The sequence below is a fragment of the Rhinolophus ferrumequinum genome, chromosome 19, assembly GCF_004115265.2.
Source record: "Rhinolophus ferrumequinum isolate MPI-CBG mRhiFer1 chromosome 19, mRhiFer1_v1.p, whole genome shotgun sequence".
Lineage (NCBI taxonomy): Eukaryota > Metazoa > Chordata > Mammalia > Chiroptera > Rhinolophidae > Rhinolophus > Rhinolophus ferrumequinum.
In genome coordinates, this window is record NC_046302.1 from 41,077,516 (window position 1) to 41,101,106 (window position 23,591).

Below are 23,591 nucleotides of genomic sequence, written 5' to 3' on the forward strand. Positions count from 1 at the left end.
GCTTTGGATTCCATTTCCTGAATTGCTGGATCAGCTTTTCAGCCACAAAATAATGTCTCTTTCTTCTCTTTTAATAATCTTTTAATAATGCTCTCATTGTCTTTTTTCTCCTATAATGCTTCTTCTTTCAATTGCAGTTCAGTAAAATACTCATTTTCATTGACTGCTAAGAGTTTATGTAGCCTGAAACAAAGAAAGAAAGAAAGAAATTAGATGATGGTCTCGGTTCACTGGACAGAGTCCCGAGGGCCAGTTTCCTTGATCTCCGGGTGCCTGGCCTACCGGTTGGTCTGGGTGGAACCACCCGACACCACACCCTTGAGGAAGGGAGGCAATGAAAACGCCCTCAAGCAGGCGCGGGGGTTTGGGAGAAGTAGCTGAGATTAAGGGGCACCTGTAGGGCCCCCCCGAGGTCATACAGCCTGGAGGGTCCTGTCGAAATGAGTTTTGGTGACGGGAGTTTCTCGTCCCTTGTGAGGGGAAATTCGGCTGTCCTGCGTCAGTCCTGAGCTCGTGGTTCCGCCCTCACTCTGGGAGAGCTCCGTAATTTAACTCCCGCTAGGTTTGGCCTGTTTTACCACTTTGTGAAGGGGAGTCGACTTCCCTTCGGGCCGCACAGGAACAGACATCTGGAAACTTTGTGACCACGCCCCTGGACCGCCCAGGCCAGGGGTGAGGGGCTGTCCCCCGAGCCCAGGCGGGATGACCCCCGGCGCCCTCTGGTGGGCCTATTCCGAGGACGGAGGGGACCGGCTCCGCGCTGGGTGAACCTGGGCCTTCAGCCAGACCGAAGCCAACCCGCCCCCACCCGCCCAGCCCCGTCGGAGGCCTTAGGTGATTTGCCCACGGTCGCTGGACAGAACCTGTCCTTTTGTCTTGCCACCCACTATCCCACTTTCTCAGATGCAGTCAACACTCTTACCATCATTGACATCCCCAAAGCAACACTAAATATATGAATCAGTAAATGGGACAATAAATCATTTAAAAATAATTTTAAAATAGAACAGCTTAGAGACAGAAACTATTTATATTATTTCCAATTCCTATCGTGCCCCAGCAAGGTTCACACAAGGGCTGTCCTCCAGATAGTTCCCTGAATTCTGTATTTTCACCATTAAATTCCATGATAGAGTTGGAAATCCATTCACCATTTGTAGTACATATTGATGTATTTAATAAAACTGCATGGACTATATCTTTCTCATTCCTGTATCCCAGTATTAAGTTCAGTGTCTACTATGGGCCAGGTGCTCAGTACTTGAATGACCAAAAAGAGCCAAGATCAATGTTTTTAGTGGGTGGGCTTGACACAATTTCTGTACTTGCTGGAGTCACCATGAAATCCATGGTCTTCAGCTTTGCATTTCCAGCTTGTGGCTTTATGAAGTTATCCTCACGTGAGTAGTGAGACCTTTGGAAGCGGATTCACGGCAGAGTGGTTTTGTACTTTTGTACTGTCACCTTGACTAGTCTGTTTCCCAGGACTCCCTTCCCCATATGCTTCCGGTTAGGATGGGCCACAGGAAACATTTTACATAATAGTTGGAGGGCAGAAGTGAAGCAGCAGCAGTTTTTACACTTGGAAGGGTGGTGCAGGGGCACCAGGCACTGTTACAGTTCACACGTGGTCATCTATCTGCTGGCTGGCCGCCTTGGTGTGGGGCAAGCCACGCCTGCAACCGTGCCACCTTCCCCGGGATCTTCCTGCAGCTTCTGATTCCCAGGCCAGATGCCTGTTTAACTCCGTGATGAAGGGCACCAGCTTCGCCTGCAGGACACCCACATCATCGAAGCTGGAGGTGGCGTGCGACTGACATGGGTTCCAGGCCATCCTCGGGGATTCCGGCTTGTGCTTGCGGGCGCCAATGTGTCCTCGGTCTCCCACACTTTACATCCATCTTCCTTTTCCGATTGCCTGCCCTGTAGACTTCAAGCTCCAGCATTAGATGCAAAGACAACAGCCTTACAGAGACTGTTTAAGCAGCTCCCACAATTGCATATGATCAAATCCCTACAATAAACTCCTTCAATAGTATACATACACACACACACACAGACACAGACACACACACACACACACATACATATATATATATATATAAATCTTTATATTAGTGGTGTTGCTTTTCTAATTGTATCCTGATACACATTGTACCATGATACACATGGTAACCAGACTCTTATCTCACGAGTCAGAATACCAATCAAATAAATTTCACTTAGGACATCACTATAAAAATTATCGGAATACTAGGGTTGAGTAGTTGGATCTTGGGGTGAGCAAAAACAGCAGAAAATTATCCACTCAACAACTCTGGCTGAAGTAGGTAGGATGAAGAAAAGCAAGGGGCAGAGGGCTGTATCATGTTACAGTAGGGAAATAGTTAATCTACATCTGAATTATGTCAAATTGCAGGGCTGGGAACTGGACTAAAGCAAGGGAGGCACAGAGGCTACAAAATTTAAGGAGGCACACAATTAGGCCCAGCCCTGTAAAGCTGGCTAAGCAATGGATCCCAAGTCTAATCACTTTTAGCACGATGCAAAGAACCGGAAAGTGAGACGGTGAGCCAAGACTGGCCCTTTGACAGGCCTTGAAGCAGGAACTCAAGACTCCTAGGCAACAGGGCTGAGAACAGAAACCAAGCACAAAGATCATCAAGGGTCAGGGGACACAAGTTGTCAGGAAAGATGAGCCAGGCTGGCAGCTTTACGTCTAAAGACTGCTTTGGCGGCGGAGGAAAAATGAGGTAAACAAGCAAAAAACGTGGCCAGCTGGGAAGGATGACCTTTAGGGTTTGAAGAATCCTATGCAACATCCAAGGCCTGGAAAGAACCCAGTATCTGGATACACAGATGCTCTGACACGATGACCCCGTCCACACTGCCCTGGCACTCGCCCTGGTACTCCTTAAGCCATGCTAGAGGCAACAGTGTAAGGGATTTGTTATAAGGCTTAATCTATCTTGTTTTCAGGGTCACTGGAAACTTCTCTTACTATATTATTACACATTATTGAATATAGGATTACAGTTTACAGGTTAGTGGCTTAAAGAACAAGGCTTTTACAACCTGGGTTTGATTCTCGGCTCTATCAATACTAGCTGTTTGACACTGGACAAGTTATTTGAGTCAGTTTTCCCATCTGCAAAATGGGCAAAATCAGTATCTTCCTAAAAGGACTCTTTATAGAGGAATAAACTGTATCCATAGGAAGAACTCACCAAACAGCAGTTCCTTTCCTTCTTTATTCACGTTACATTTTCAATTGCTGTCTCCCAGTTACTTAGAGACACTGCTAGGTCTCACCCAAAAGCCATTTACTATTTAAGATGGCTTGTTTAGGTTATTTGTGGTGGCTCTAGTTCTATCCCCAGCCCCAAGCCCAGCTCCTCTACCCCTAATATCCAAACTTCTTATCACACTCAGGCTTCTGAGATTTGCACCAGTTGGAGAAGACACCAGCTTCCTCCTCTCTCTTCCTTTCTGCTTACTTCATCTATAATCTCCAAGTACTGAACAGGCCTGGCCCTCTGGTTTGGTCGTAGGTTTTTCCAGTTCCTATGACTCCTACACAAGCCCTGGCCATCGCTCTCTGGTCCAGCCTGAGCACATCATTGTTGTCTCTCATAAAGCCGGTCTCTATGTATCACCTTGAATCCTACAGTCTGCAGAAGCCTCCAGTCTACTGGTTTCTAGTTCCAGGTTTTTTAAGGTCCTTGGACCTAGGGAAGAGGGAGCAGTTCTGTATGTTGAATGAGGTTCGCTACGTGCAAAGTGGAGCATCACAAAACCATTTCCTACTATTTTTGTGTCGGCCATCCATTTCCCCTCAATTATTTCTTCTCTCTCTTCTCTCTTCTAAAATCTTCCATTACAAACAACATAGCACATCATTACCTTCTGTTATATGTAATGATTTTATACATGGGGAAGTTGTTTCCCTACTTAGATTTTAAGCTCCCTGCAGGCAGGAAACCTGTGTCTCCTGAATGATCAATCTTCTCCAGGCACTGTATTCACCACTGTATTTCCCACACTGCAGTGTATCCAGCAGGGATTCAATCAGTATGAGGTCTGACAATTAAGTTCGCGAACTTGCCACTGTGCTTAAAATGGCAGCACTGTACAAACAGCTCAGTAAGGGTTCATAACCTTGGGATATCTGTGTCTCACAGCTGTGTTCTTGTCGACGTGTGGCAGTGTCTTGCTGAATGGAGCTCACTATTGTGGTTGCATGCTTTTGTGCGTCGTGAGAAAGTGTGTGAGATTAAATTAGAGCTACAAACAAACATTAAATTTCTTGTCAAACTTGTCAAAGGTGGAAGTGAAATCAGGGACATGTTAGTCCTAGTTTATGGAGAGAATGCCATGAAAGAAACAGCAGTGTACAAATGGATTAAACGTTTTCCTGAGGGGAGAGAACGCATCATTGATGAAGAGAGGCCAGGGCAGCCAGTAAAGAGCAGAACTGACGAAAACATTGCAAAAATTTGTCGAATTGTGCATCACAATTATCAGCTGACTGTGAGAAGCATAGCAGACAAAGCAAACATCAATAGAGAACAGTTAGGAAAATCTTAACTGAAAATCTTAGCATGAGAAAGGTGTGTGCAAAAATGGTCCCAAAGGAGATCACCAATGAACAAAAGCAAAGGAGAGGCGAAGTTTGCCAAGACCTTTTTGAGAGACAAGACGATGTTTTGGGCCGTGTTATCACTGGTGATGAAACATGGGTGTACCAATATGACCCTGAAACAAAGCGTCAAAGTGCACAATGGAAGTCAGCCAATTTTCCATGACCAGAAATGTTCTGTCAGTCCAAATCAAGAGTCCAAACAATGTTGTTAACCTTTTTTGATATCAGAGGGATTATTCATTATGAATTTGTACCACCTGGACAAACAGTTAACTGAGTTTGTAATTTGAAAGTGCTGAAAAGGTTGCATGAAAAAGTTAGATGAAATTGACCTGAACTTTTCACTAACAATTCATGGTTCTTGCATCACGACAATGCACCAGCTCACATGGCACTGTCTGTGAGGGAGTTTTTAGCCAATAAACAAATCACTATATTGGAACACCCTCCCTACTCACCTGATCTGGCCCCCAGTTACTTCTTTCTTTACCCGAAAATAAAGGAAATACTGAAAGGAAGACATTTTGATGACATTCAGGACATCAAAGGTAATATGACGACAGCTCTGATGGCCATTCCAGAAAAAGTGTTCCAAAATTGCTTTGAAGGGTGGACTAGGAACTGGCGTTGGTGCATAGCTTCCCAAGGGGAGTACTTCGAAGGTGACCATAGTGACATTCGGCAATGAGGTATGTAGCACTTTTTCTAGGATAAGTTCACGAACTTAGTTTTCAGAGCTCATACCTCTGTAATCGCCCAAGTACAGATGGAGGAGTTTCTGGCCTGCAGAAATTAGTCTGCAGGAACAAAGGAACCCAGGCACTGCAGCCAGTAGTTTCTGTTGCCTGTCTAGGGCTCTGTAGGGCTTGTCAGCGTCCTGCACGAAGCAGCATTCCCCTGTCCTCCTCCCACCATCCCAGGCCTCACAGGCACCTGTCCTTCATCGTACTGCCAAGCCTGCATGGACAGTTCTGCACAGCAGCTGAAACTGTTAATAACCTCTCAACAGGCTCAAGAAAAACAGCGTAACCCCCTCCACAGAGGACACTCCAGAAGGTACAGGACTAGACCAAGACCACAGAGTTGTATGTGGCCCCAGATCACAGAGCCATCTCAGGCCTCAGAGCTCCTGCCCATCCGGCCACTGCCCAGCCCACCTGGTCATCTCCTGGAGACTCCAAAGGTATTAAAGTCCCCAAATGATGATTCTCTGAGTAAGAATTTGTATGTTAATTCTGACCCCTGCTGGTTTTTCTTAGGGAGATGGGGACCAGGCTTCCTTCCTTTCTCTTCCTCATCTCACCACACTGCACTCCACCCCCCGCCAGCCCCCCTTCAGCTCCCTACCAGGGAACCCTGACCTGGACCTCAGGGAACCTCTGGGTCTTCCACAGACCTCCCCACTGACCACTATCAGCGCAGTGCTGTGGGGCCTCACTGCCCACTACAGCACGCCAAACTGCTGGCTGTCCTTTCCAAACTCAGGGCCCACGTCTGACCGGCACCCACCCCCCCCAACCCTCACTGTGTGGGGCACACCTTGGCAACCAGACTGCTGTGTCCCGGAGGCGGGTTCCACCCAGGCTGAAAATCTCCGTGATCTGGGGAAGAATTAACATTATGGGTCAACAGGACCGGTGGGGCTAACGCAGGGTCAGGGCAGGGCGATGTGTCCCCCAGCACTGACCACGGGCGTGCCAACCCCTGCCGCCTCCTCCTCTGGGGCCGAATCAGAGGCTGAGTCATCCTGGCTCTTCTCCTCCTCGGGGTCAGGCGGCTCTTGCTTCACAAGTGGCAGGCCTGGGTCTAACGCCTGGGGAAGGTGGGAAACGGGCAACAGTCAGAAGGGCAGGCTTGGCCCGAGGAAAGGGTCTCTATTAGCCAGCCTGTCACTGTGCGGACGAATCCCACTCGTCACACTTAGCACAGAAAAACCGTTTGTCTACAAACCTTTCCCACTCCTCACAGGTTTCCATTTTGCTGTTTGTTAGCTGGGCAGCAATGCAGGCAAAGCTAGCTGCCTGGGGAAGGTGGGGTAATTCTGTGGAGAGGCTGCAATCAGCATGCCTACTGCTGTGCTCAAAGGACCACCATCCTGGCTCCCCATCACTCTGCTCACAGATCACCCATCACTGACGCCCACCTTGCTGGGGCGGCCAGGCAGCGATACAGGAGGAGTCAGGATGGCTGTGCCTGGTGTCCACTCTTCCTGGGCATCCACCTTCTCTTGCTTCACCTGGGGTAAGGCCACAACCCAACTCAGGCCAGGGCACTGCGCCTCCTGTGTGAAGGAGGATTGCAGCACACTTGGTCCCAGCTTCCTGGCACAAGGCTGGGTATGGCTGAGAAGGGCAGGATAAGATGGGGTCCTCACCTGCAACAGGGCTTCTGTGGAAGCTGGGGCAGGTCCAGGTACCTGCACAGGACTGCTTGCACCCTCCCGTAAAAACACAAGGTCAGTGCCAGGTGGGGGCAACACAAAACCACCGCCTGCTTCCTGCTTCATTGCAGTCTGGACATGTTCTGGTGGGGCTGTGGACACGGCCAACGGGGGCTTCAGGGTATGGCCCAGGAGGGGCCGTCGAGTTGAGCCAGGCCTCTTTCGACGAGGGTATGGTGGGGGCGGCCCTGCCCCATCCTCAGACCCTGCCCAGACACTTGGCAGCAGACGCTTCTGTAAGGAAAGCCTGGATGTCATGGCCACCTGGTGCAATGCCCCGACCACACCACCCTGCCCTGATTGACACGTCTGCTGATCCCCCATTACTACCAGCACAGAATCTGCTTCTATACGAGTTCCTCATCACTGAGACTACCAGTCACCTGTTAGCAATACCACCCAGATTCCTCATTTACCTCAGTATGATGTCTGCTAACGCTTGGCCCAAACCATCTGGGGGACCCACTGGCCTGCCCCACCCACCTACCAGGCCTGCCCACCACTCCCAGGCACTTGGGGACCTGGCCCAACTTATCCCGCCCAACTGATCCTTCCTGCCCCACCCACCATGGCAAACTGCAGGCATTGGCGCCAACGACACTTCTGGCGCTTCTGGTTGCTGCCCCCGAATTTGGGCTTGTCACAGCAGAAGTCACAGTGGCCACAGTCCATCCGCCGCAGGCAGGCTGCACAGGCCCCACACTTACGATTCTGCCGGCGGTTTGTGTAGGGCTGCTGGGGGACAAGGGGAATGGGGGTGCTGTCACTAGGACTATTACAACGCTGGTCCGCTGCTCCTCCACTAGCCCCATCAGAGGAAACTGGCTGCACCCTAGTCTTAGCCTGACTCCCACTAGCCTCAGCGTCTGCTAGTCCCACATCAGGCACTGTCACAGCCCCGGAGGGCCCTCGATACTGGTAGGGGTTGTGGCTGCTTCAACACAGTGTCCATCACTATCTGCTAGTCCCCCACTAGCTCCCAACACAATGTCTTACCCCACGCCCCCCGCCTCCAGCAGGATTTCGCTGATCCTCTATTAGTTCCCGTCACCACACCTGCTATGTCTATTCATCCTATGTCAACTCCGGTCACTGTGCCAGCTTTTCCTTTTAGCCCCACCAGTGTTGGTTCATTTGCCATTAGGTACTGTTAGCGCACCTGCTGATCTAGTATTAGTTCCTCCCCCATTGCCTGCTCATTCCATACTAGCACCCACTACTGTGCCTTGCTGTTCCCCTATTAGGCCCATTGCAGGATCTGCTTCTTTGGGCTTAACCAAGTGCCCTGGGAGAGTCTAGAATAGTCCAGGTATGATGGGGCCACTCACTAGCTCGTCCTCGTCTACACAGTAATAGATGAACTCGGCAGGTGGCGAGGGGGCCAGGGCTCTGGGGTGCTGCAGAGGCAAATGGGGTGGGTCAGGGTAGGTACTGGGTAAGATAAGGGTTGTGCCTTCCCCCTGCCCACTAGGGCCTCACCAGCTCTGGGGACTCTGGAGGCTGCGATGGGGGAAGTGGAGGCAGAGTCTGGGTTCGGGGACGCCACCGGGCAGTCAACTTGGACTCGCAGCCTCCCCTGCGGCGGCTACGTTTACCCTAGGAGAAACCAAGAGTAGTTTAGGCTTGGTCGCACCAGGCAGACACAGAACCCTCCCCACCCAGGAGTGCAGAAAGCATGCGTGGGACAGATAGGCAGAGTATGGGACAGGGCACTCACAGCAGGGGGAGCCACAGCTAAGGGAGGGCGTCGTTGACATCGCTGATGGTGGCGACGGAGGCGATGGGCAAGGTGCTGGCAGACAGGGGCAGGTAGGTGGGGCCAGAGAGGTGAGCGTTGGGTCGGGGAGAAAAGAAGACATGAGGTGGGCAAGGCCAAGTTGGGAGGAAGCAGCAGCAGCAACAAGTTTAATAGCAGAATAAGCTCTGTCCCAGCCCTGGCCCCACCAGCACTGGCCCCTCCAGCCTAACTCACCCGTAGGCAGCGCCGCTGGACGCACCTCCACTGGCGCCTAAGACCAGGGCGGGGAGGGCGGAGGCAGACTCGGCAATGGCCACAGTCCTCTCGGGTCTGACAGCCCCGGCACACTCCACACCCTCGGCTCTGTGGGGGGTGAGGGGCAGAGGCATGATGCACGGGGCCAGGGCTATGAGGGCCAGAGGCCAGGTGAGCCTTGGGCCCACTCCACCTGCCCAACTCACCTTTTCCACGATCCGGAGGCACCGTCTCTGCTCACATTTGCAGAACAGCCCTGAGGCCACATCATGGGGCAGTTGCAGAAGGCAGGTGGAGCAGGCCCCGCAGTCTTCAGTTACCTGGCAGGCCGCACACTCCCCGCAGCCCACACGCTGCCAGGAAGGGGTGAGGCAAGGTCACAGGCCCAATCAGTAACTCTAGGAGCACTGCCCCTCAAGTGCCTGCTGACCCTACATTAGCTTCCATCACCATGTTTGCCAGTCCCCCATTTGCCTTATTGCTGTATCTGATAATTACTGATCAGCCACCATCACTGAGGACTTCACAATGTCTATGGTCCACTGTTAACCTCATCTCTGTGTCTCCTAACACCCCATTAACTCCTATTACTGTCTCTTGACCGCGGCCAGTTCCCTGCAAAACGCCTCTGACGCCCTGTGGATCCATCACTGTTCTGTCAGACCCTCCACTAGCCCCCATCACATCCTGCTGCCAGCGCACACCTGTGAGGAAGAGGCAGATCGTGCTTACCTTAAACATCCTCTGCTCCCGGTTGAAAGCAATTCTCTGTGCTGGGTGGAAGGAGAGGTAAGAAGAGAAGCGGAAAAGGGAACATCAGATTCCGACCTCATCCACCACCTCTGCCCTGACAGCCATCATTCGACCTCTTGCCCTCCACCAATGTCCTAGTCGGACACCCGGCCTGCTCCAGCTCCTACCACCCGTGCCCCGGGAGCCACGCACCTCGGCAGTCCTTGCACAATGTCTTGAGCCGCTGCCTTCGGGTACCATCTCCTGAGAAGCTGATTCCACAGTTCTCACAGTACCTGGGATTGGAAACATGGGTGTAGTCCCTGAGTGTACCCCCACCCACAATCCTCACCCACGTGGTCAACTTTAGGCCAACACTCACCCAGGCGCAGGGAGAGAAGCTGGGGCTGTGTCAGCATCAGCCTTGGTCTCAACTCTTGGGGCCTCCTTCTTGTCCTCACTTCTTTGGGATCCAACCTGACATTTCGGAGCCTTGACTGGCCTCGAAGGCTTCTTCCGCTTCTTGCTGGGGACAGGCAAGGACCGGGCCTGGAGATGATAGCAAGGGCAGACAGAATGTAGGTCAGTGGGAGGGTGTTAGGTGGCTCAGCCACCCCTACATCCATGTACCCCACATTGTGTAGTACCTTGGGGGCTGGATAGCAAAGGATGCCTTGTTTGAAGTCGAAGAGAGTGAGGTCGCACGCAGGGCCCAGGTATCGGGTCAGCTCAACTTTGCTTCGGATCCTGTCTCCTGTGGGGCTGGGGGTGGGCCAGGATGGGTTGGTACCCAAGTGGTGCCATTGCCTCTCCACCCACACAACCTCCCCACTGGGTTAGCAAACAGGCCTGCGGGGCTGGTGGAATATAGGAGGCAGCCTGGGATAGGCCTGTGAGCTCTGACCAGGCCCTACCCCAACTAACCCTGAATAGCAAAAATATTAAAGGTGTATAAATGCCAGCAAGTATACAAACGTTAATAGTATAAACGTAAATGAATATGTGTGTGCTTATAACACATATTACTAATGGTATTCTGTATCAGTGAAAATAAACACAAATATATTAAATAACATGTAAATATGCTAGTTTTGCATGCTAAATATACAAACAAAAAAACTTACATAAGAAACAAGTGTTTAAAAGTATACATATAAAAATGTACATATAAACATACAAACAAACCAATGTATAACCAAATAAATGTAACTACATACAAAATAAAGTATAAGTAACTAATGTCGGGAGACAATACTCCACAGATCCCTTGTACTGTGTTTCCTGAAAATAAGACCTAGTCGGACCATCAGCTCTAATGCATCTTTTGGAGCAAAAATTAATATAAGACCCAGTCTTATTTTAACATAAGACAAGGTGTATAATATCACATGATATAACATAATATAATATAACACCCAGTCTTATATAAGACTGGGTATAATACAATATAATACCAGGTCTTATATTAATTTTTGCTCCAAAAGAGGCACTAGAGCTGATGGTATGGCTAGGTCTTATTTTCGGGGAAACACGGTACTTCTGCATGTCTTGCAAGAGAAGCAATGAATGTCCTTTGCTACTATTTTTTGCAAGGATGTTTATACAGCAAACAACCCTAGAAGGTAAGAGAAAGGGTCTCCTTCCAGAGAAAAGGGAAGACATCCTTACTGTCCTAACATTATAATAGATTGGATTCCTTAAGCTCAGGGTTCCTTTCCCACAATACAACCCAGTTACAGGTACAGGTGTGCTAGTTAGCCCTCTTCATGTGACCCTGTCGGAATTGGCATTCTGGGAACCCACACAAAAATTATGACATTCTGGATACTGTTATTGCTATGAGTAATAAATTTTCTTTCATCCCTGATCCAGGAATCTCTTATCTCCTACCAGCATCCACTAAACTGACACTTGTTATCTTAACCTAAGTAGGGTAAAAATCTCAGATCCTCTACAATTCTTGATAATTGCACTTACATTTATCAATGTTGAACGTTTATACAAGTTGTAAATATGTGAATAAATGTACAACTAAATATAAATGTAACTGTATTTGTAATGTTATTATATTCCTCCAGGAAAACAGCAACTTAGACCCAAAAAAGGTTCATGAAGAGTGTAGAAAATTTAATTAGTATATCACTAGTATATCTTCTTTTTATTATTATTAGTTTCAGGTGTACAAAGCAACTTAATAGACATTTACACTCCTCTCAAAGTGATAAGCCCCCGCCCCAAGCTACTACTCCTTTGACATCTTTTTTTTTTTTTTTTGAGGGCGCAGCTTACAGTGGCCCATGCGGGATCGAACCAGCAACCTCTGACATCTTATATAACTGTTATAACACCATTGACTATCTTCCTTATGCTATCTCCACCTCACATAAATATATATATATGTATATATATATATACACATATATATATATATATACACACATATATACACATATATACACACACACACATACAGTCACAGTTGACATACAGTTTTATCCTACTTTAGCTTTACTTGTACATCACATTGATCGTGCATTTACAGTATGAAGTGATCCCCTTGATACGTCCACTGCCAATCTGGCACCTTACATAATACTTACAACATTGTTGATTATATTCCCCATACTGTATTTCATATCCCCGTGACTATATTGTGTCTACTAATTTGCTCTTTCTAATCCCTTCACCTTCTTCCCCATCCCCTCCCTCACTAGTACACCTTAAAGTAACGTAAGTCCTTAAATGTAAACTGTTTATAAACACGTAAGTTTGTGTATTTATAGTTGAATTTCATTATTTATCGTAGTTATGTTCTATAAAGTCATCTGGTTCTATAAAGTCTACGCTGAATTAGTGAATACAGAACCACTGTTCCTTGTGGAACTACAGGTTAGGTTCCTACAAGCCTCTACTCACAACATTCTTGTAAACTAATCCTATGTAACCTTGTTTTTTGTGTGTTTCTGTTTAAAGGACACCCTACTTAATATCTTCTTCTTACAAATAATGAACTGCATGGCTTTGACTGATTTAAAGCCAGAAGCTTTGCAGGCCATCTGCATTATACAGGTTTCTTTGCCAACGTCCTTATAAAACAAGCCAGCACTGAAAATCTACTCTTCTACCCAACCCTTTTCCCATGTAGCACTTTGCAGGTATTTTTAAAAAATCTTCAGCACTCTTGATTTGCAGAACCTGCCTTGCAAGAAAATTTCACATTTTTAACAACGTTATCACCTTTTGAAACCTGTGAGACAGCCCGCACTAGCAGTAATAGGTTTAACATTTTCTTAACCCTGGGTAAGAAATGACCATCAATGTCCTTGGCTTTCAGGACTCACAGTGCTGTCCACTACACTTTGTATTTGTTCATCATTTCATGGATCTATGAATTTAGCCACTTTCCCACCTTTTCCTTAGCTTCATCACGTACTACAGATGTTACTTTAGCACTTTCTGGAGGAGCCTCACATACAAATTGAAAAACGTCCTCTTTCTTTTCTAGATGTACCATATTTTTTGATTCATTAACACTGAACTCACAGCCAAGAGCACTACAACTCACACCTGAATGAAGCTGATGCATATTTAACATGTATTTTCTTCTTATGGCAAATCAGACGTCTTGCACTTTAGGACACTAGATAGCACTGCAGCACTAAGTTTTAGGACCATCATAAACAGCAAAATCAGCAATAAAAATCACAAAAATTCAAAAAGCTTGGTACTAAGTAGACCATGAAAAGGACTTGATACAGTACAAGTGCTGAAATAACGCTTCATTCAACCTAAGCTGGGAGTGCGTGCACCAGGCGACTTAAATTTTTTTTGCTGTTCTGTGCATGTCCACGAATGACTACGAAAACACAGCTGAGTAATGACTTTGGGGATACAAACAGATTTTAGTGAGTAGGCAAATTTACAAATACAGAATCTGCAAGTAATAAGGATTGACTATATATGCATAATTTTAGCTCCACCCATAAATTTAACCACACCCAATTTCACCTTGCCTAACCAGGCTCAGCCCTTCCTGACTGTCCACAACCCACCCAGTACCTCTGATAATAGGTGTCTGAGCGTCCACAGGTAGCACCTGACTTGCGGAAAACCTCCCGGCGCTTCCAGCCAGGGCCCAGGGCTGGGCAGTCCAGCCACTCCTCAGCCATGGGGACCACGGGAAGGAGCAGCGGCCTGCAACATGGAGGAGCAACGGGAGAAACTGAGGCTCTAGGAGGTGACATGTTATGCCCCAAGCCACACAAACCACTGGTATCTATTAATACTTGCCCAAGACCTGGGACCTGCCACAGGCAATTGGCCAACATAAAGAAGAGAAAACCCCCATTCCCACCCAACTCTTCCCTGTCCCAGGCCCAGGAGCTTGACACTCCTCACCCTTGTGACCTGATAGCCCCGTCCTCAACCCAAGGGTCCTCATTCCTCACTCGCAGTGTCCTGATCCCGTTCCTCCCCATTCTCAGCCTGAGATGCCATCATTTCTGCCCAATGACAACCTAGGAGGCTCTCACTCTTTCCCTTCATTCTCGCTGTCCTTGGCCCACGAGACATTTTCTGTCACCTATTGGCCCTCTACTCCTCTCCTTTGTCCCCAAGACCTTCATACTCCCCATCCTCAGCCTGAGAGGCCTCGTCCCTCCCATCCTCAGGCCCAGCGGCTCCCATTCCACTCCTGCTCAGACTGAGGGCCCGGCACTCGGTCAGGATTCTCATTCCCATTCACTACCTTCCTTGACCCAGGAGTCCCTAATTTCTCTCTTTCGGCCTTTTAACCCTCCCATTCCTTCCCTGTGATGTCCTTTTATCCTGCTATCTCTGCGTTACTACATCGGTTTCCTCTGTCCTCTGCCCGAGTCCCCAACTCCTCCATAACCCTGACCTAAATGGCCCCTCATTCCTTCTGTTCCTCAGCTTGAAATCCTCCCCCCTTGTGTCCCCTCTCAGTGTTCTGAGCCACAATTCCTCCCCATCTCGCCCCCGAACCTCTCTATTCCTCTCTTCTGCAGCCGGGAAGTTCTCTTCTCCTTCCCTTCAGCGTCCTCATCCTCCATTCCTCTCATGAACCTAAAAGATCCTGCTTTCTCCCCTCAGCATTCTACACCCTCCATTCCTCTGTTCTTGTCCCAGAACCATGCCATCCTGTCAGTGTTCAGACCCGTTTCTCCTCGTCCTCCATAACAGACCCGTTCCTCCCTTTCAGCATCCCAGTGCCCCTATTTCTCTCCGTCATCAGCCTGAGGGCACCTCATTTCTTCCCCTCAGGGGTCTGAACACCTATTTCTCTCCTTAACGTGAAAGGCCCCGATGTCTCCCCTGAGCGCTCGGATCCTCCCCCACTCCTCTCCGTCCTCGTCCAGGATCCCGACACTTCCACTGTCAGCGTTCTGAGCCCCATTTCTCTCCGTCCTCCGTCTAAAATCTACCCATTCCTCCACTTCAATATTCCGACGCCGCCATTCCTCCCACTCATCGGCCCGAGGGCCCGCTCCGTCAGGGTTCTGAGCCTCAATTCTTCACCATCCTCCGCCTGAGCGCTCTCTACTTCCACCCCCACGACTGTCTCACCAGCTCGGCTTCGGGCCGGTAGCTTCCGCCGCTCTAGGTCCGCGGACCCATGACGAGGGTCCCGCCTGTACCTCCCGCCTGGCTCTGCTCCTCTTCCTCTTCTGCTGCAGCTTCCTCTGAAACGGTAGCTGTCGCCGCCGCGGCCGTTCGTTGCCCCCGACACCGGAAATCCGGGGCCCGCCTATCGGGTTCCGCTCCCAGCGAGACGCCTGCGCGCTAATGACCGCCTCTGCTTGCCCTTAATAGGGAGGATCCTGCGCCTGCGTGCTGGGTTCCGCAGCTGCGCGCGCCCTTTGCCAGGACGAGCTGCGCTTGCGCGCTGAGTCCAACTACGGCTCGTGTCCCTATCCGAGCTCCGCAGCGCGTGCGCTTCTGGCGTTGTCCGCCAGCGCGTTCTCCCCGCTCCGCCCACCTTATTTGCGCCTGCGCTCTCTGGTCCCAACCTGAGGGGGCGTAGAGGGTTGGGGTTGGCCCGTGGAATTCCTTACCTAAGTGGTCTTGTATAGAGCGTTACTTATGACTTTGATAGTTATGTCAGTCACAAAGTGACAGTCATGCCAGAGCACGTGAAAGGCATACCCAGTGAATGCCCAAACCAGATAACCAGAACACCCTATCCAGGCGCACGGTGGAGAGTGACCATCTGGAAGGCTTTATCTGACTACAGATGGGTGCACCGCACCCAGGCTTGAGAACGAAAACAGAGCTCTCTGAGGGCTCATCATTCAGGCCTCAACTGACAGCCGCATTTGCACTCATCTCAGACCGAGCGCTTGCAGTCTTGCCTCCTGACGGCCTCACCTGCCCAGCCTGACACCCAAGCACTCCAGCGACTCTCGGTGAACAGCGGACTCTCTCCTTCTTTCCTAAGACTGTTCACCTTGCCTAACCCTATTGCTTGCAAACCTCTTGTGTGAAACTGCTCTACCTCGACCATTGGAGGCTATCCTCTGGCCAGAGCCTTGGTTGATGCCTGTGGTAAACCCAGTCGGTACGACTAGATCCATGGCTTTAATTCTAATAAAGTCTAACATTGTAGAAACAAACATATGGCAGCCCCATAGCTCAGGTGGTTGGATCGCCGTGCTCCTAACGCCTAGGTGACTGGTTCATTCCCATATGGACCAGTGAGCTGCGCCCTTTATACCGAAGATTGTGAACGACGACTCATCCTGGGCTGCTGTGTTGCCGTGGGCTACCGTGTGCTGCCAGGTGCAGCCAGCGTGCGTGGCCGGCAGCCTATGAGAGCTGCCGTGAGCCGCCGACCCGCGACCGACTGCCTCAGCCGGGGGAGCGCAAGGCTCATAACACCAGCATGGGCCAGGGAGCTGTGTCCTACACAACTAGACTTGAGAAACAACGGCTTGAACCAGAGTGGGGGGCAGGAGGTGGAACAGACGTGTGAGACTGATACTTTGATAGTCATGAAAAGCTCACGCTAGGTCTCCACAAGGAGTAACCAGGAGGGAGGCACGGCGATGCCTGGTCTTGTGCTGGAGCCCTCCTCTCGCCTAGGTCGCGCAGGTGCCCCAGTCCCTATGAACACCTCCCCCAAGACTTGTATCCCGCTCTCTCCTCCCCACTGAACAGCTGCAGGAGAGCAGAGACAAGTTATGTTGAGCTGGCCCCAGCTCTTTCCCCAGAACTGGGGAAGGGGGCAGTGCCACACTACAGGTAAACAAAAGGCCAGGTCCATGCAACGGATGAGGGCAGGTCCATCCTGGAAAGGCCAAGCTGTGAGCCCCACTGGACCTGCCAAGCAGATTGAGTGGGGTGAGGCTTCTGGCACAAAGTCAGTGGACTCCTGCTGCATACATGTCCCCAAAGAGGGGTTCGTGGGGAAAGAGGGGGCCTTGGGATCATCGGGTACACCTTTGGTCTGGAGAATATTAACACTCACACAGCAGTAGTAAATCGATTAGCCACACACTGAACGAGTGCTGACTGGACTGTCTCAAAATGAGGCTGTGAATGGTGGGCCATTGGGCTCTTCCCTCAGCAGGTCGTATGCCCACAGCTCAAGGAGGGAACCTGCACCAAGTGGGTGCCAGTTGTATACTCAGCCTACACATGCACTGCAGTGCAGTCCCTCATGAGTACAGGTGTGCCACGGCCCATCTACCCCAGGGGTTTGGGAATGCAGTTGCAACTGGGTAAAGTTGGGAGACCATCAGTGGTTCTCTTTCTTGGTTCTTCACAAAATTTTATTAACAAAACCAGGGAGGCTGAGCAAGAGTGAGCAGCCTCCACAGTCCCACCCAGAAACAAAAAATGGAGAGAAAATGGGAAAGACAAGGACAGGAGGAAATTCTGAGACCCTCTGGTAAGGGCTGATGGGCAGTCAAATGGTGGGCGGGCACAAGGAAAAACTCAGGGACCATTACAAACAGCAAGAGGATTCCAGCAAGCTCCCACGCCTGGAATGCAGGGTGTGAGGACGTCTGGGCCAGTGAGGCTCAGCGGTCGGCACTGGAGCGCAGGTCGGTAGTGAGTGGATCATGCTGGATTGTTTGGTGCAACATCAAGGCCAGTAATCCTGCCCGGTTTGTCATGGCTGTGCGTACATTGCGCTCCTGCTCAAACAGCTCATCCAGCTTGTACCACTGCCAGGGGAGAAGAGCCATGAGAAGGAGTTCTGGAAGACCCACCTCACCCTGGCCACATCCGGCATCAAAACCTACCACGCGCACACGCTCCAGGTCCACCTCAGCACGCCGCAACTTCTCCCAGCAGTAATGACGGTTGCACTGGCGCTTGGGCAGGCGGCAGAAGTCACCTGTGAGCTCAAAGACGTCACGTACAAGGGGGCATCCGCATACCTCATCAGCTGGCACCTGCAGGGAGATGGAGTGGGGATGAATGAGAGGTGCTAAGTCAGGAAGGAAAATAAGAATGAGGAGTGGTCAAGGAGGGAAGGCATGGAGAGTTCAAGGGAGAGTGAAGAATGGAAAAGGAGAGGAACAGAGGATGAAGAGGCAGGGAAAAGGGGAGGAAAAGGAGATGATGAGAGAGTACAAAAGAAGATGAATGAAGGGTAATGAGGCAGGGAAAGTGTGAGTTATGGAAGTGGTCAGGTGGGAAAAGGAAAGGAGGTGGAGCGGTGAGGAAGGTAGGAGGGTCAGAATGGGGGGAGTTGAGGGAAAACCTTACTTTGGGGTCCCGTGAGTGCTCAGGGCACAGCACTTGGAGCCGCTTACAGTATGTCTTGCTCTGAGGATTGTAGACATCACAGAAGAGTCGTGTGGCCCTGGGTATTGGAAAAAGAGAGAGCGTAGTGGGGGGAGAGAAGGAAGAGGTCTCACTTATCCTTGCCCATGCCCATATCCTGCCACAACATTCCACTTCTGACCCCAGCTTTAACTTTGCAGCCCTAACCCTACAGAGTACCCACACTCACCCTTCAATGCGTGTGGGGTACATGGACCCAAAGGACGTCTGGCTCTCATACTGGAAGGATGAACACAAATGGAGGGAACTGTGGACATGCGCTGCATGCCCTCCCAAGACAACACATCTGTCCCCCACGGACCCAGTGATACTCCTGCACCGTGTGCCCCTCTCAGGCTGACACCCTGACCTTGGCATAGCAGCGCTCCATGTGGCGCAAGGCCACACGCGGGTTGATGGGGTGCCCGCAGGAGACACAGAAGATCTGCAGGTCCGTGTCATCACTGTCGCCCTCGTTGCTCTGCATGGAATAGAAGGAATGAGGCCCGGCAGGACCAGTACTGGGCCCTGCGCTGCCATGCGCATGCTTGCTCACCTCCTCATCCTCACGCACAGCCTGCTGCTTGGCACGTGCAATGATGGACTCGAGTTCATGGAATCGGCGCTCCATTTCCTGAAGGCGGGTGCGGGCACTCTGCTGCTCACGGCGGATGCGTTCGAGCAGCTTCTTGCCATGCTCCTCAGCAATGCAAGGGCTCTGCTGCCACTGCTGGATACGCTGGGGAAGGATCTCGTAGATGCGGCTGTAGGGAGCAGTGGGTTAAGTGTAAGTGGGAAGGTGGCAATCGAGAGATGAGCAACTGGGGTCAGCCAACAATGGCAGAATGAATGGGTGACTAAACGGTGAAAGGTAAGCAAATAGGTGACTGAAGGGTAGATAGATGAGCAGATAAGTGACCGAACGGTGGATGGATGGAGGATGGATAGGTGGGTGGTTGACTGAATGGTGGACAGGTAACTGACTGGTAGACATACAAAGGGATCTGGTCAAGTCCTACTCTATGCTCCCTTATTGCCTTGAACCCTCCAAGAATGACTCACTTGGCTGCCAGCTTCATGCCGCAGTCGTCTGAGCAATACTTGGAGCCGGGCTGGGCAGGGCGCACACAGCCAGGTCCCAGGCACTGTGGGAGTGACGCGGGGTCTTTGACATCTGCGCGCTCTGGGTGTTTCCATTTGTCCTTGTGCTTCTGCTTTTGCCGATGCCGCTTGTATCTCTCTTCCTTCTATGGGACAAGGCAGGTCAGGACAGTATACGTCAGCCCAGACCCCCATCTCTCCCTGCATTCCACCCCTTTCTGGCTCTCGCCCCATTCAGCCCGTGCCCTCTTCCTTCCCACATCCTTTTCACCCTCTCCATCACCTTCTTCTCAGATTTCTTCTCCCGACGCTTCACATGCTTCACTTTCACTGCCCTCTTCCGCAGCGCAGGGTCCAGGAATGGGGACTCTTCTGTGTCACTCATCCAGGGCTGCAAGTGAAGCATACAGTGACCCACCTGCCCCACTCATGACTTCCCCACCACCTACTCAGTTCCCAAATAGCCTTCCATACCATCTGCCTCCTCTCTCCTCATTATGGATACTCTGCTTCTGTAACCTCCCCCCTTCCACCCTGGGTGGCTCTGCCTGCTCACCAGGCCGTGGTCATCAAAGGCTCCCGCACAGAAGTCCTGGTAGAGGTCAGGGTCCAGTGGTAGGTCCTCATCTGAGAGTGGCTCAGGTGTGGCCGTAGCCTCAGGTGGCTCCTTGACCGCGGATGACGCCACTGACCCCTCGTCTTCACGGATGCGTCCCAGCTTCTGTGATGGCTGTGGCTGCTGCTGGGTGGGCAGTGGCCGGCGAGGCCTTGGCAGGGACTCTGAGGGCGTCACTGGCGAGAGCTGCAGGGCAGAATCTCAGGACTGGCCCTGAATAACCTGCCCGCATGCCCCGCCCCGCCCTGGGGGCTGGACTCACCGAAGGGAAGTACTTGTACGATTCCTGTGCCGGCAGGAGAAGGCCCAGGTCAGCCCCAGGTGGATGGAGGGTGGCCCTGCCCTAGCCTTTCCCACAAGTGCCTGGCCCCCCCAACCAGCCCCTACCTTGCCTACCCAGGCACACCTGCCCCCCCACCCCTCATCACTAGGACATGCTGAGCCATGTTCCTCCTGCTCTGACATGTCTGACGACCTAGAAACATCTGGCCCTACCCTGACTTCCTGGGTTTGGGGGTCTCCCCTGCTAGCCCAGCACACCTGGCCAAGCCCCATTCACCTGGACAAGCCTGGCTCCTTTCCACCTGTCTCTATGCAGTTAGGCCCCACCCCACCTAGCCCACCCATCCTAGGCTCAATGAGCTCTTCCTGAACACACTGGCCCCCTAACCTGACCCTGCCCAGCTCTGCCCATGCTCACCCGGGCCCGAAGCTGGCACTGACGCAGCCGGCACTTCTGCCGGATCTTGTTGGGGCCCCCAAACTTCTTCATGTCCCGGCAGAAGTCACAGTGGCCACAGTCTTCAGTACGTCGGCAGGCCTCGCACTCGCCACACATGCGGGCTGACCGTTTGATCTGCTGCTGCTGCTGCTGGTGATGCTGAAGGAAGGGGCCCAGAACACAAGTCAGGAACCCAAGTTGGGCCTGAGATGGGATCACCTTACTTATCCCTGCCACCACAGCCACTCACCTGGCTGGGTGTGGCCACCAAGGGCTGTGGAGAGGATTTGTGGGGCGAAGCAGAGCCCCGAGCAAGCATGGCCCCAACCCCTGTCCCTGACCCCGCCCGGCGCTGCAGGTCTGGATCCGGGGCAGGCCTCTTGCGCCCTCCACCCTCATCCCGGGGCTCACTGCCGTCTCGCTCATTGCTGTCCCGTTCCCGTGACTTCTTGTGCCGATAGCGGATCTCCAGCTTGGGGTCTTTCTCTGTAGAACAGAGGATGAGGCCGGGGAGGCTGACATTGGGGATTTGGGTTATCCCAGAACTCTTTTTCCCTCTTCTTTCCTGTCCCACCCAATGGTCTGTCCCCCTACTCCAGAGTACAGCTGCCCCCTCCAGTGTGACTCTCTATTATTGCTCACTACAGAACAATCACTCTGCCCACAGACACGTATCACTATTCCCTGAGACCCAGCCTCCCATTATGGCTCCTTCTCCTCCCTCAAAGCCCCACCTGCTTACCCAGTCCATTCCACGCGCCCCTCACCTCGGCACTCCCGACAGTACCATTCCCGGATGGCCTTGGCCATCTTCTCAGTGATCCGGATGCAGTCCCCATGGAACCACTCATTGCAGTTGTCACACCCACTGCAGAGGATGAGGCGAGTGGTGCAGATGTGAGGGGCGGGACCCATCGGCCTCACCCAACCTTGCCAGCTGTCAGTCCCGCCCACCTCTCCCTGGCTCACATCATGAAGCAGTTGATGTCTGGTTTGCGGCAGATGCAGTAGATGGGTGCATTCTCCCCATTCTCCGACTTGCTGTCCTCTCCAGCATCTGGAGGCTCTGGATCTGAACCGTCACCCTCCTGTGGGATCCCCCCAATTATGGCTTCTTAGAGGACCCCCATCATAGCATCTTCTCCCTCCATTATAATTTCACCAGGGCTCACCATAGACCCCAACACTCTGCCAACAGAATTCCCATCTTGGCGCCTCATAAATCCCTCCGTCATGGTCCCCACAGACCCCCACATCAATCACCCCTGACACCCCATTACTCTGCTTATAAACCCCCATTGCTCAGCCCCAGACCTCCCATACTTACCTCGCTGACACCCCATCATCCTAGCCACACATTCATAAAAGCTCGTTACAAACACCCTACCGCTCGCCACACACTGCCCCCACTGTGGCTCCTCACAGACCCGGCCCACAACGCGTTCTCACAAACATCTCGTAATTCAGCTACAGCCTTCGCATCACAGCTCCCCACACATCCCGCGTTATTAACCCCACAGTCACCCTCGCCCCCATCCTGGTTCCCCATGGACTCCTTGATACAGAGTCACCACGGTGCACTACAGACTACCTAACATGGCTCATCGCAAACTCTTTATCACTCTGCCCAAAGAATCCCCCATTCGGACTCCCAAGGAACTACCATCAGGGTTCCTCACTAAACTTCTATTACGGACACCCACAATGGCTCATCACAAAATTCCCACATGGCTCACGTATCAGAAAAACCATCAGACCATCCGACAGTCATCATTCCTCCCAGAGAACCCTGTTAAGGCTCTCCACAGGCCCCCTCAATTCTGCCCAGACTCCAGTTACGGTTCACCACAGACCCCCCACGCGTCTGCCGAAGGACCCCACCATTACCAAACCCACTAACCTCTACCGCCAACCCTCTCCCGGGACCCCGTACTCACCATCTCTCGACTCTCTGCGCACTCCTTCGCGGTCCCCGCCAGCGACCCGCGAACCTACACCACTCTACGGTGTCCGCGGCGGTTGCAAAGGTGCCCACAACTACTTCCGCTTCTGATTGCGCCTCCCGGGCACCGTACTCCTATTGCGCAGGCCCAGCGCATCGGCTCCATAAACAAACAAGTGGTCGCCAGCCTAGAGCCCGGACTGTCTCCTAGGCGCCGCCATTTTGACTACCGAGGCCGTTTGGCGGCCGAGTCCATACGTTTCGCAGGAAACATGGCCGTGCCTGAGCGCGCTTACTTGTGGGCGCCGCCACCTTGTTGGGCGAGTCCGTACGGTGACCGCTTGTACGGTCTCAAAGTTGGAGGCAATATGGCCGCGCCTACTGAACGACTTCTATGCAGACGCCATCATCTTGGAATGTGATTCCGTAAGATGGCCGAGTCCGTACGTTCCCAGGCAGCACATGGCAGCGACCTATTCGTGGCTTTCACCGGGCGCCGCTATCTTGAAGGTCGATTCCGTACGCCTGTACCTTCTACTGCAGAGAAGTTCACACTGCAGAGAAGTTCACAGGGAAAGCGGCCGCTCCTAATAACACTACTTGGATCCAGT

At 51.7% G+C, this 23,591-nt stretch overlaps 2 protein-coding genes across 28 annotated transcripts; both read right to left on the bottom strand.

Moving 5' to 3' along the window:
* Positions 1–41: 41 nt before the first annotated feature.
* On the bottom strand, positions 42–15,723 carry MBD1 (methyl-CpG binding domain protein 1). Of its 27 annotated transcripts, none has more exons than XM_033087837.1 (18): positions 15,394–15,583; positions 13,867–14,001; positions 10,455–10,569; positions 10,190–10,356; positions 10,021–10,103; positions 9,808–9,848; positions 9,282–9,428; positions 9,055–9,183; positions 8,800–8,874; positions 8,562–8,678; positions 8,411–8,479; positions 7,650–7,817; positions 7,017–7,316; positions 6,786–6,923; positions 6,330–6,455; positions 6,182–6,243; positions 3,657–3,728; positions 1,808–1,930 (listed from the first exon to the last, which is right to left on the bottom strand). In XM_033087837.1, exons 2-17 carry the CDS (start codon positions 13,974–13,976, stop codon positions 3,689–3,691), a joined length of 1,887 nt encoding a protein of 628 aa, XP_032943728.1. In that variant the 5' UTR covers positions 13,977–14,001; positions 15,394–15,583; the 3' UTR covers positions 1,808–1,930; positions 3,657–3,688. The 27 variants fall into 27 exon arrangements, with proteins under 27 accessions (XP_032943733.1, XP_032943721.1, XP_032943732.1 ...); XM_033087838.1 differs by having other exon boundaries at positions 1,810–1,923; XM_033087830.1 differs by lacking the exons at positions 1,808–1,930; positions 3,657–3,728 and adding an exon at positions 48–183.
* Positions 15,724–17,579: 1,856 nt separating this feature from the next.
* CXXC1 (CXXC finger protein 1) lies at positions 17,580–23,200 on the bottom strand. The gene is made up of 15 exons (XM_033087472.1): positions 22,976–23,200; positions 22,008–22,126; positions 21,806–21,906; positions 21,289–21,524; positions 21,018–21,197; positions 20,580–20,603; positions 20,258–20,503; positions 19,985–20,092; positions 19,663–19,847; positions 19,157–19,364; positions 18,971–19,081; positions 18,791–18,840; positions 18,544–18,640; positions 18,075–18,227; positions 17,580–17,996 (listed from the first exon to the last, which is right to left on the bottom strand). The coding sequence occupies exons 1-15, from the start codon at positions 22,976–22,978 to the stop codon at positions 17,850–17,852; spliced, it is 1,968 nt and encodes a 655-aa protein (XP_032943363.1). The 5' UTR covers positions 22,979–23,200; the 3' UTR covers positions 17,580–17,849.
* Between the last annotated feature and the right edge of the window lie 391 nt (positions 23,201–23,591).

Excerpts from the sequence above, each read along its gene's own strand:
- MBD1 (XM_033087820.1), bottom strand. The coding sequence starts at position 13,976 with ATGGCTGAGGAGTGGCTGGACTGCCCAGCCCTGGGCCCTGGCTGGAAG. Across the intron at positions 9,429-9,807 it reads GGGAGCAGAGGATGTTTAAG|CGTGTGGGCTGCGGGGAGTG; the intron begins GTAAGCACGATC and ends CCTTCCTGGCAG. Across the intron at positions 8,480-8,561 it reads CTCCAGAGTCCCCAGAGCTG|CACCCCAGAGCCCTGGCCCC; the intron begins GTGAGGCCCTAG and ends TTGCCTCTGCAG.
- CXXC1 (XM_033087472.1), bottom strand. Across the intron at positions 20,604-21,017 it reads AGTGCCAGCTTCGGGCCCGG|GAATCGTACAAGTACTTCCC; the intron begins GTGAGCATGGGC and ends CTGCCGGCACAG. Across the intron at positions 18,641-18,790 it reads TACCCCACACGCATTGAAGG|GGCCACACGACTCTTCTGTG; the intron begins GTGAGTGTGGGT and ends TCCAATACCCAG.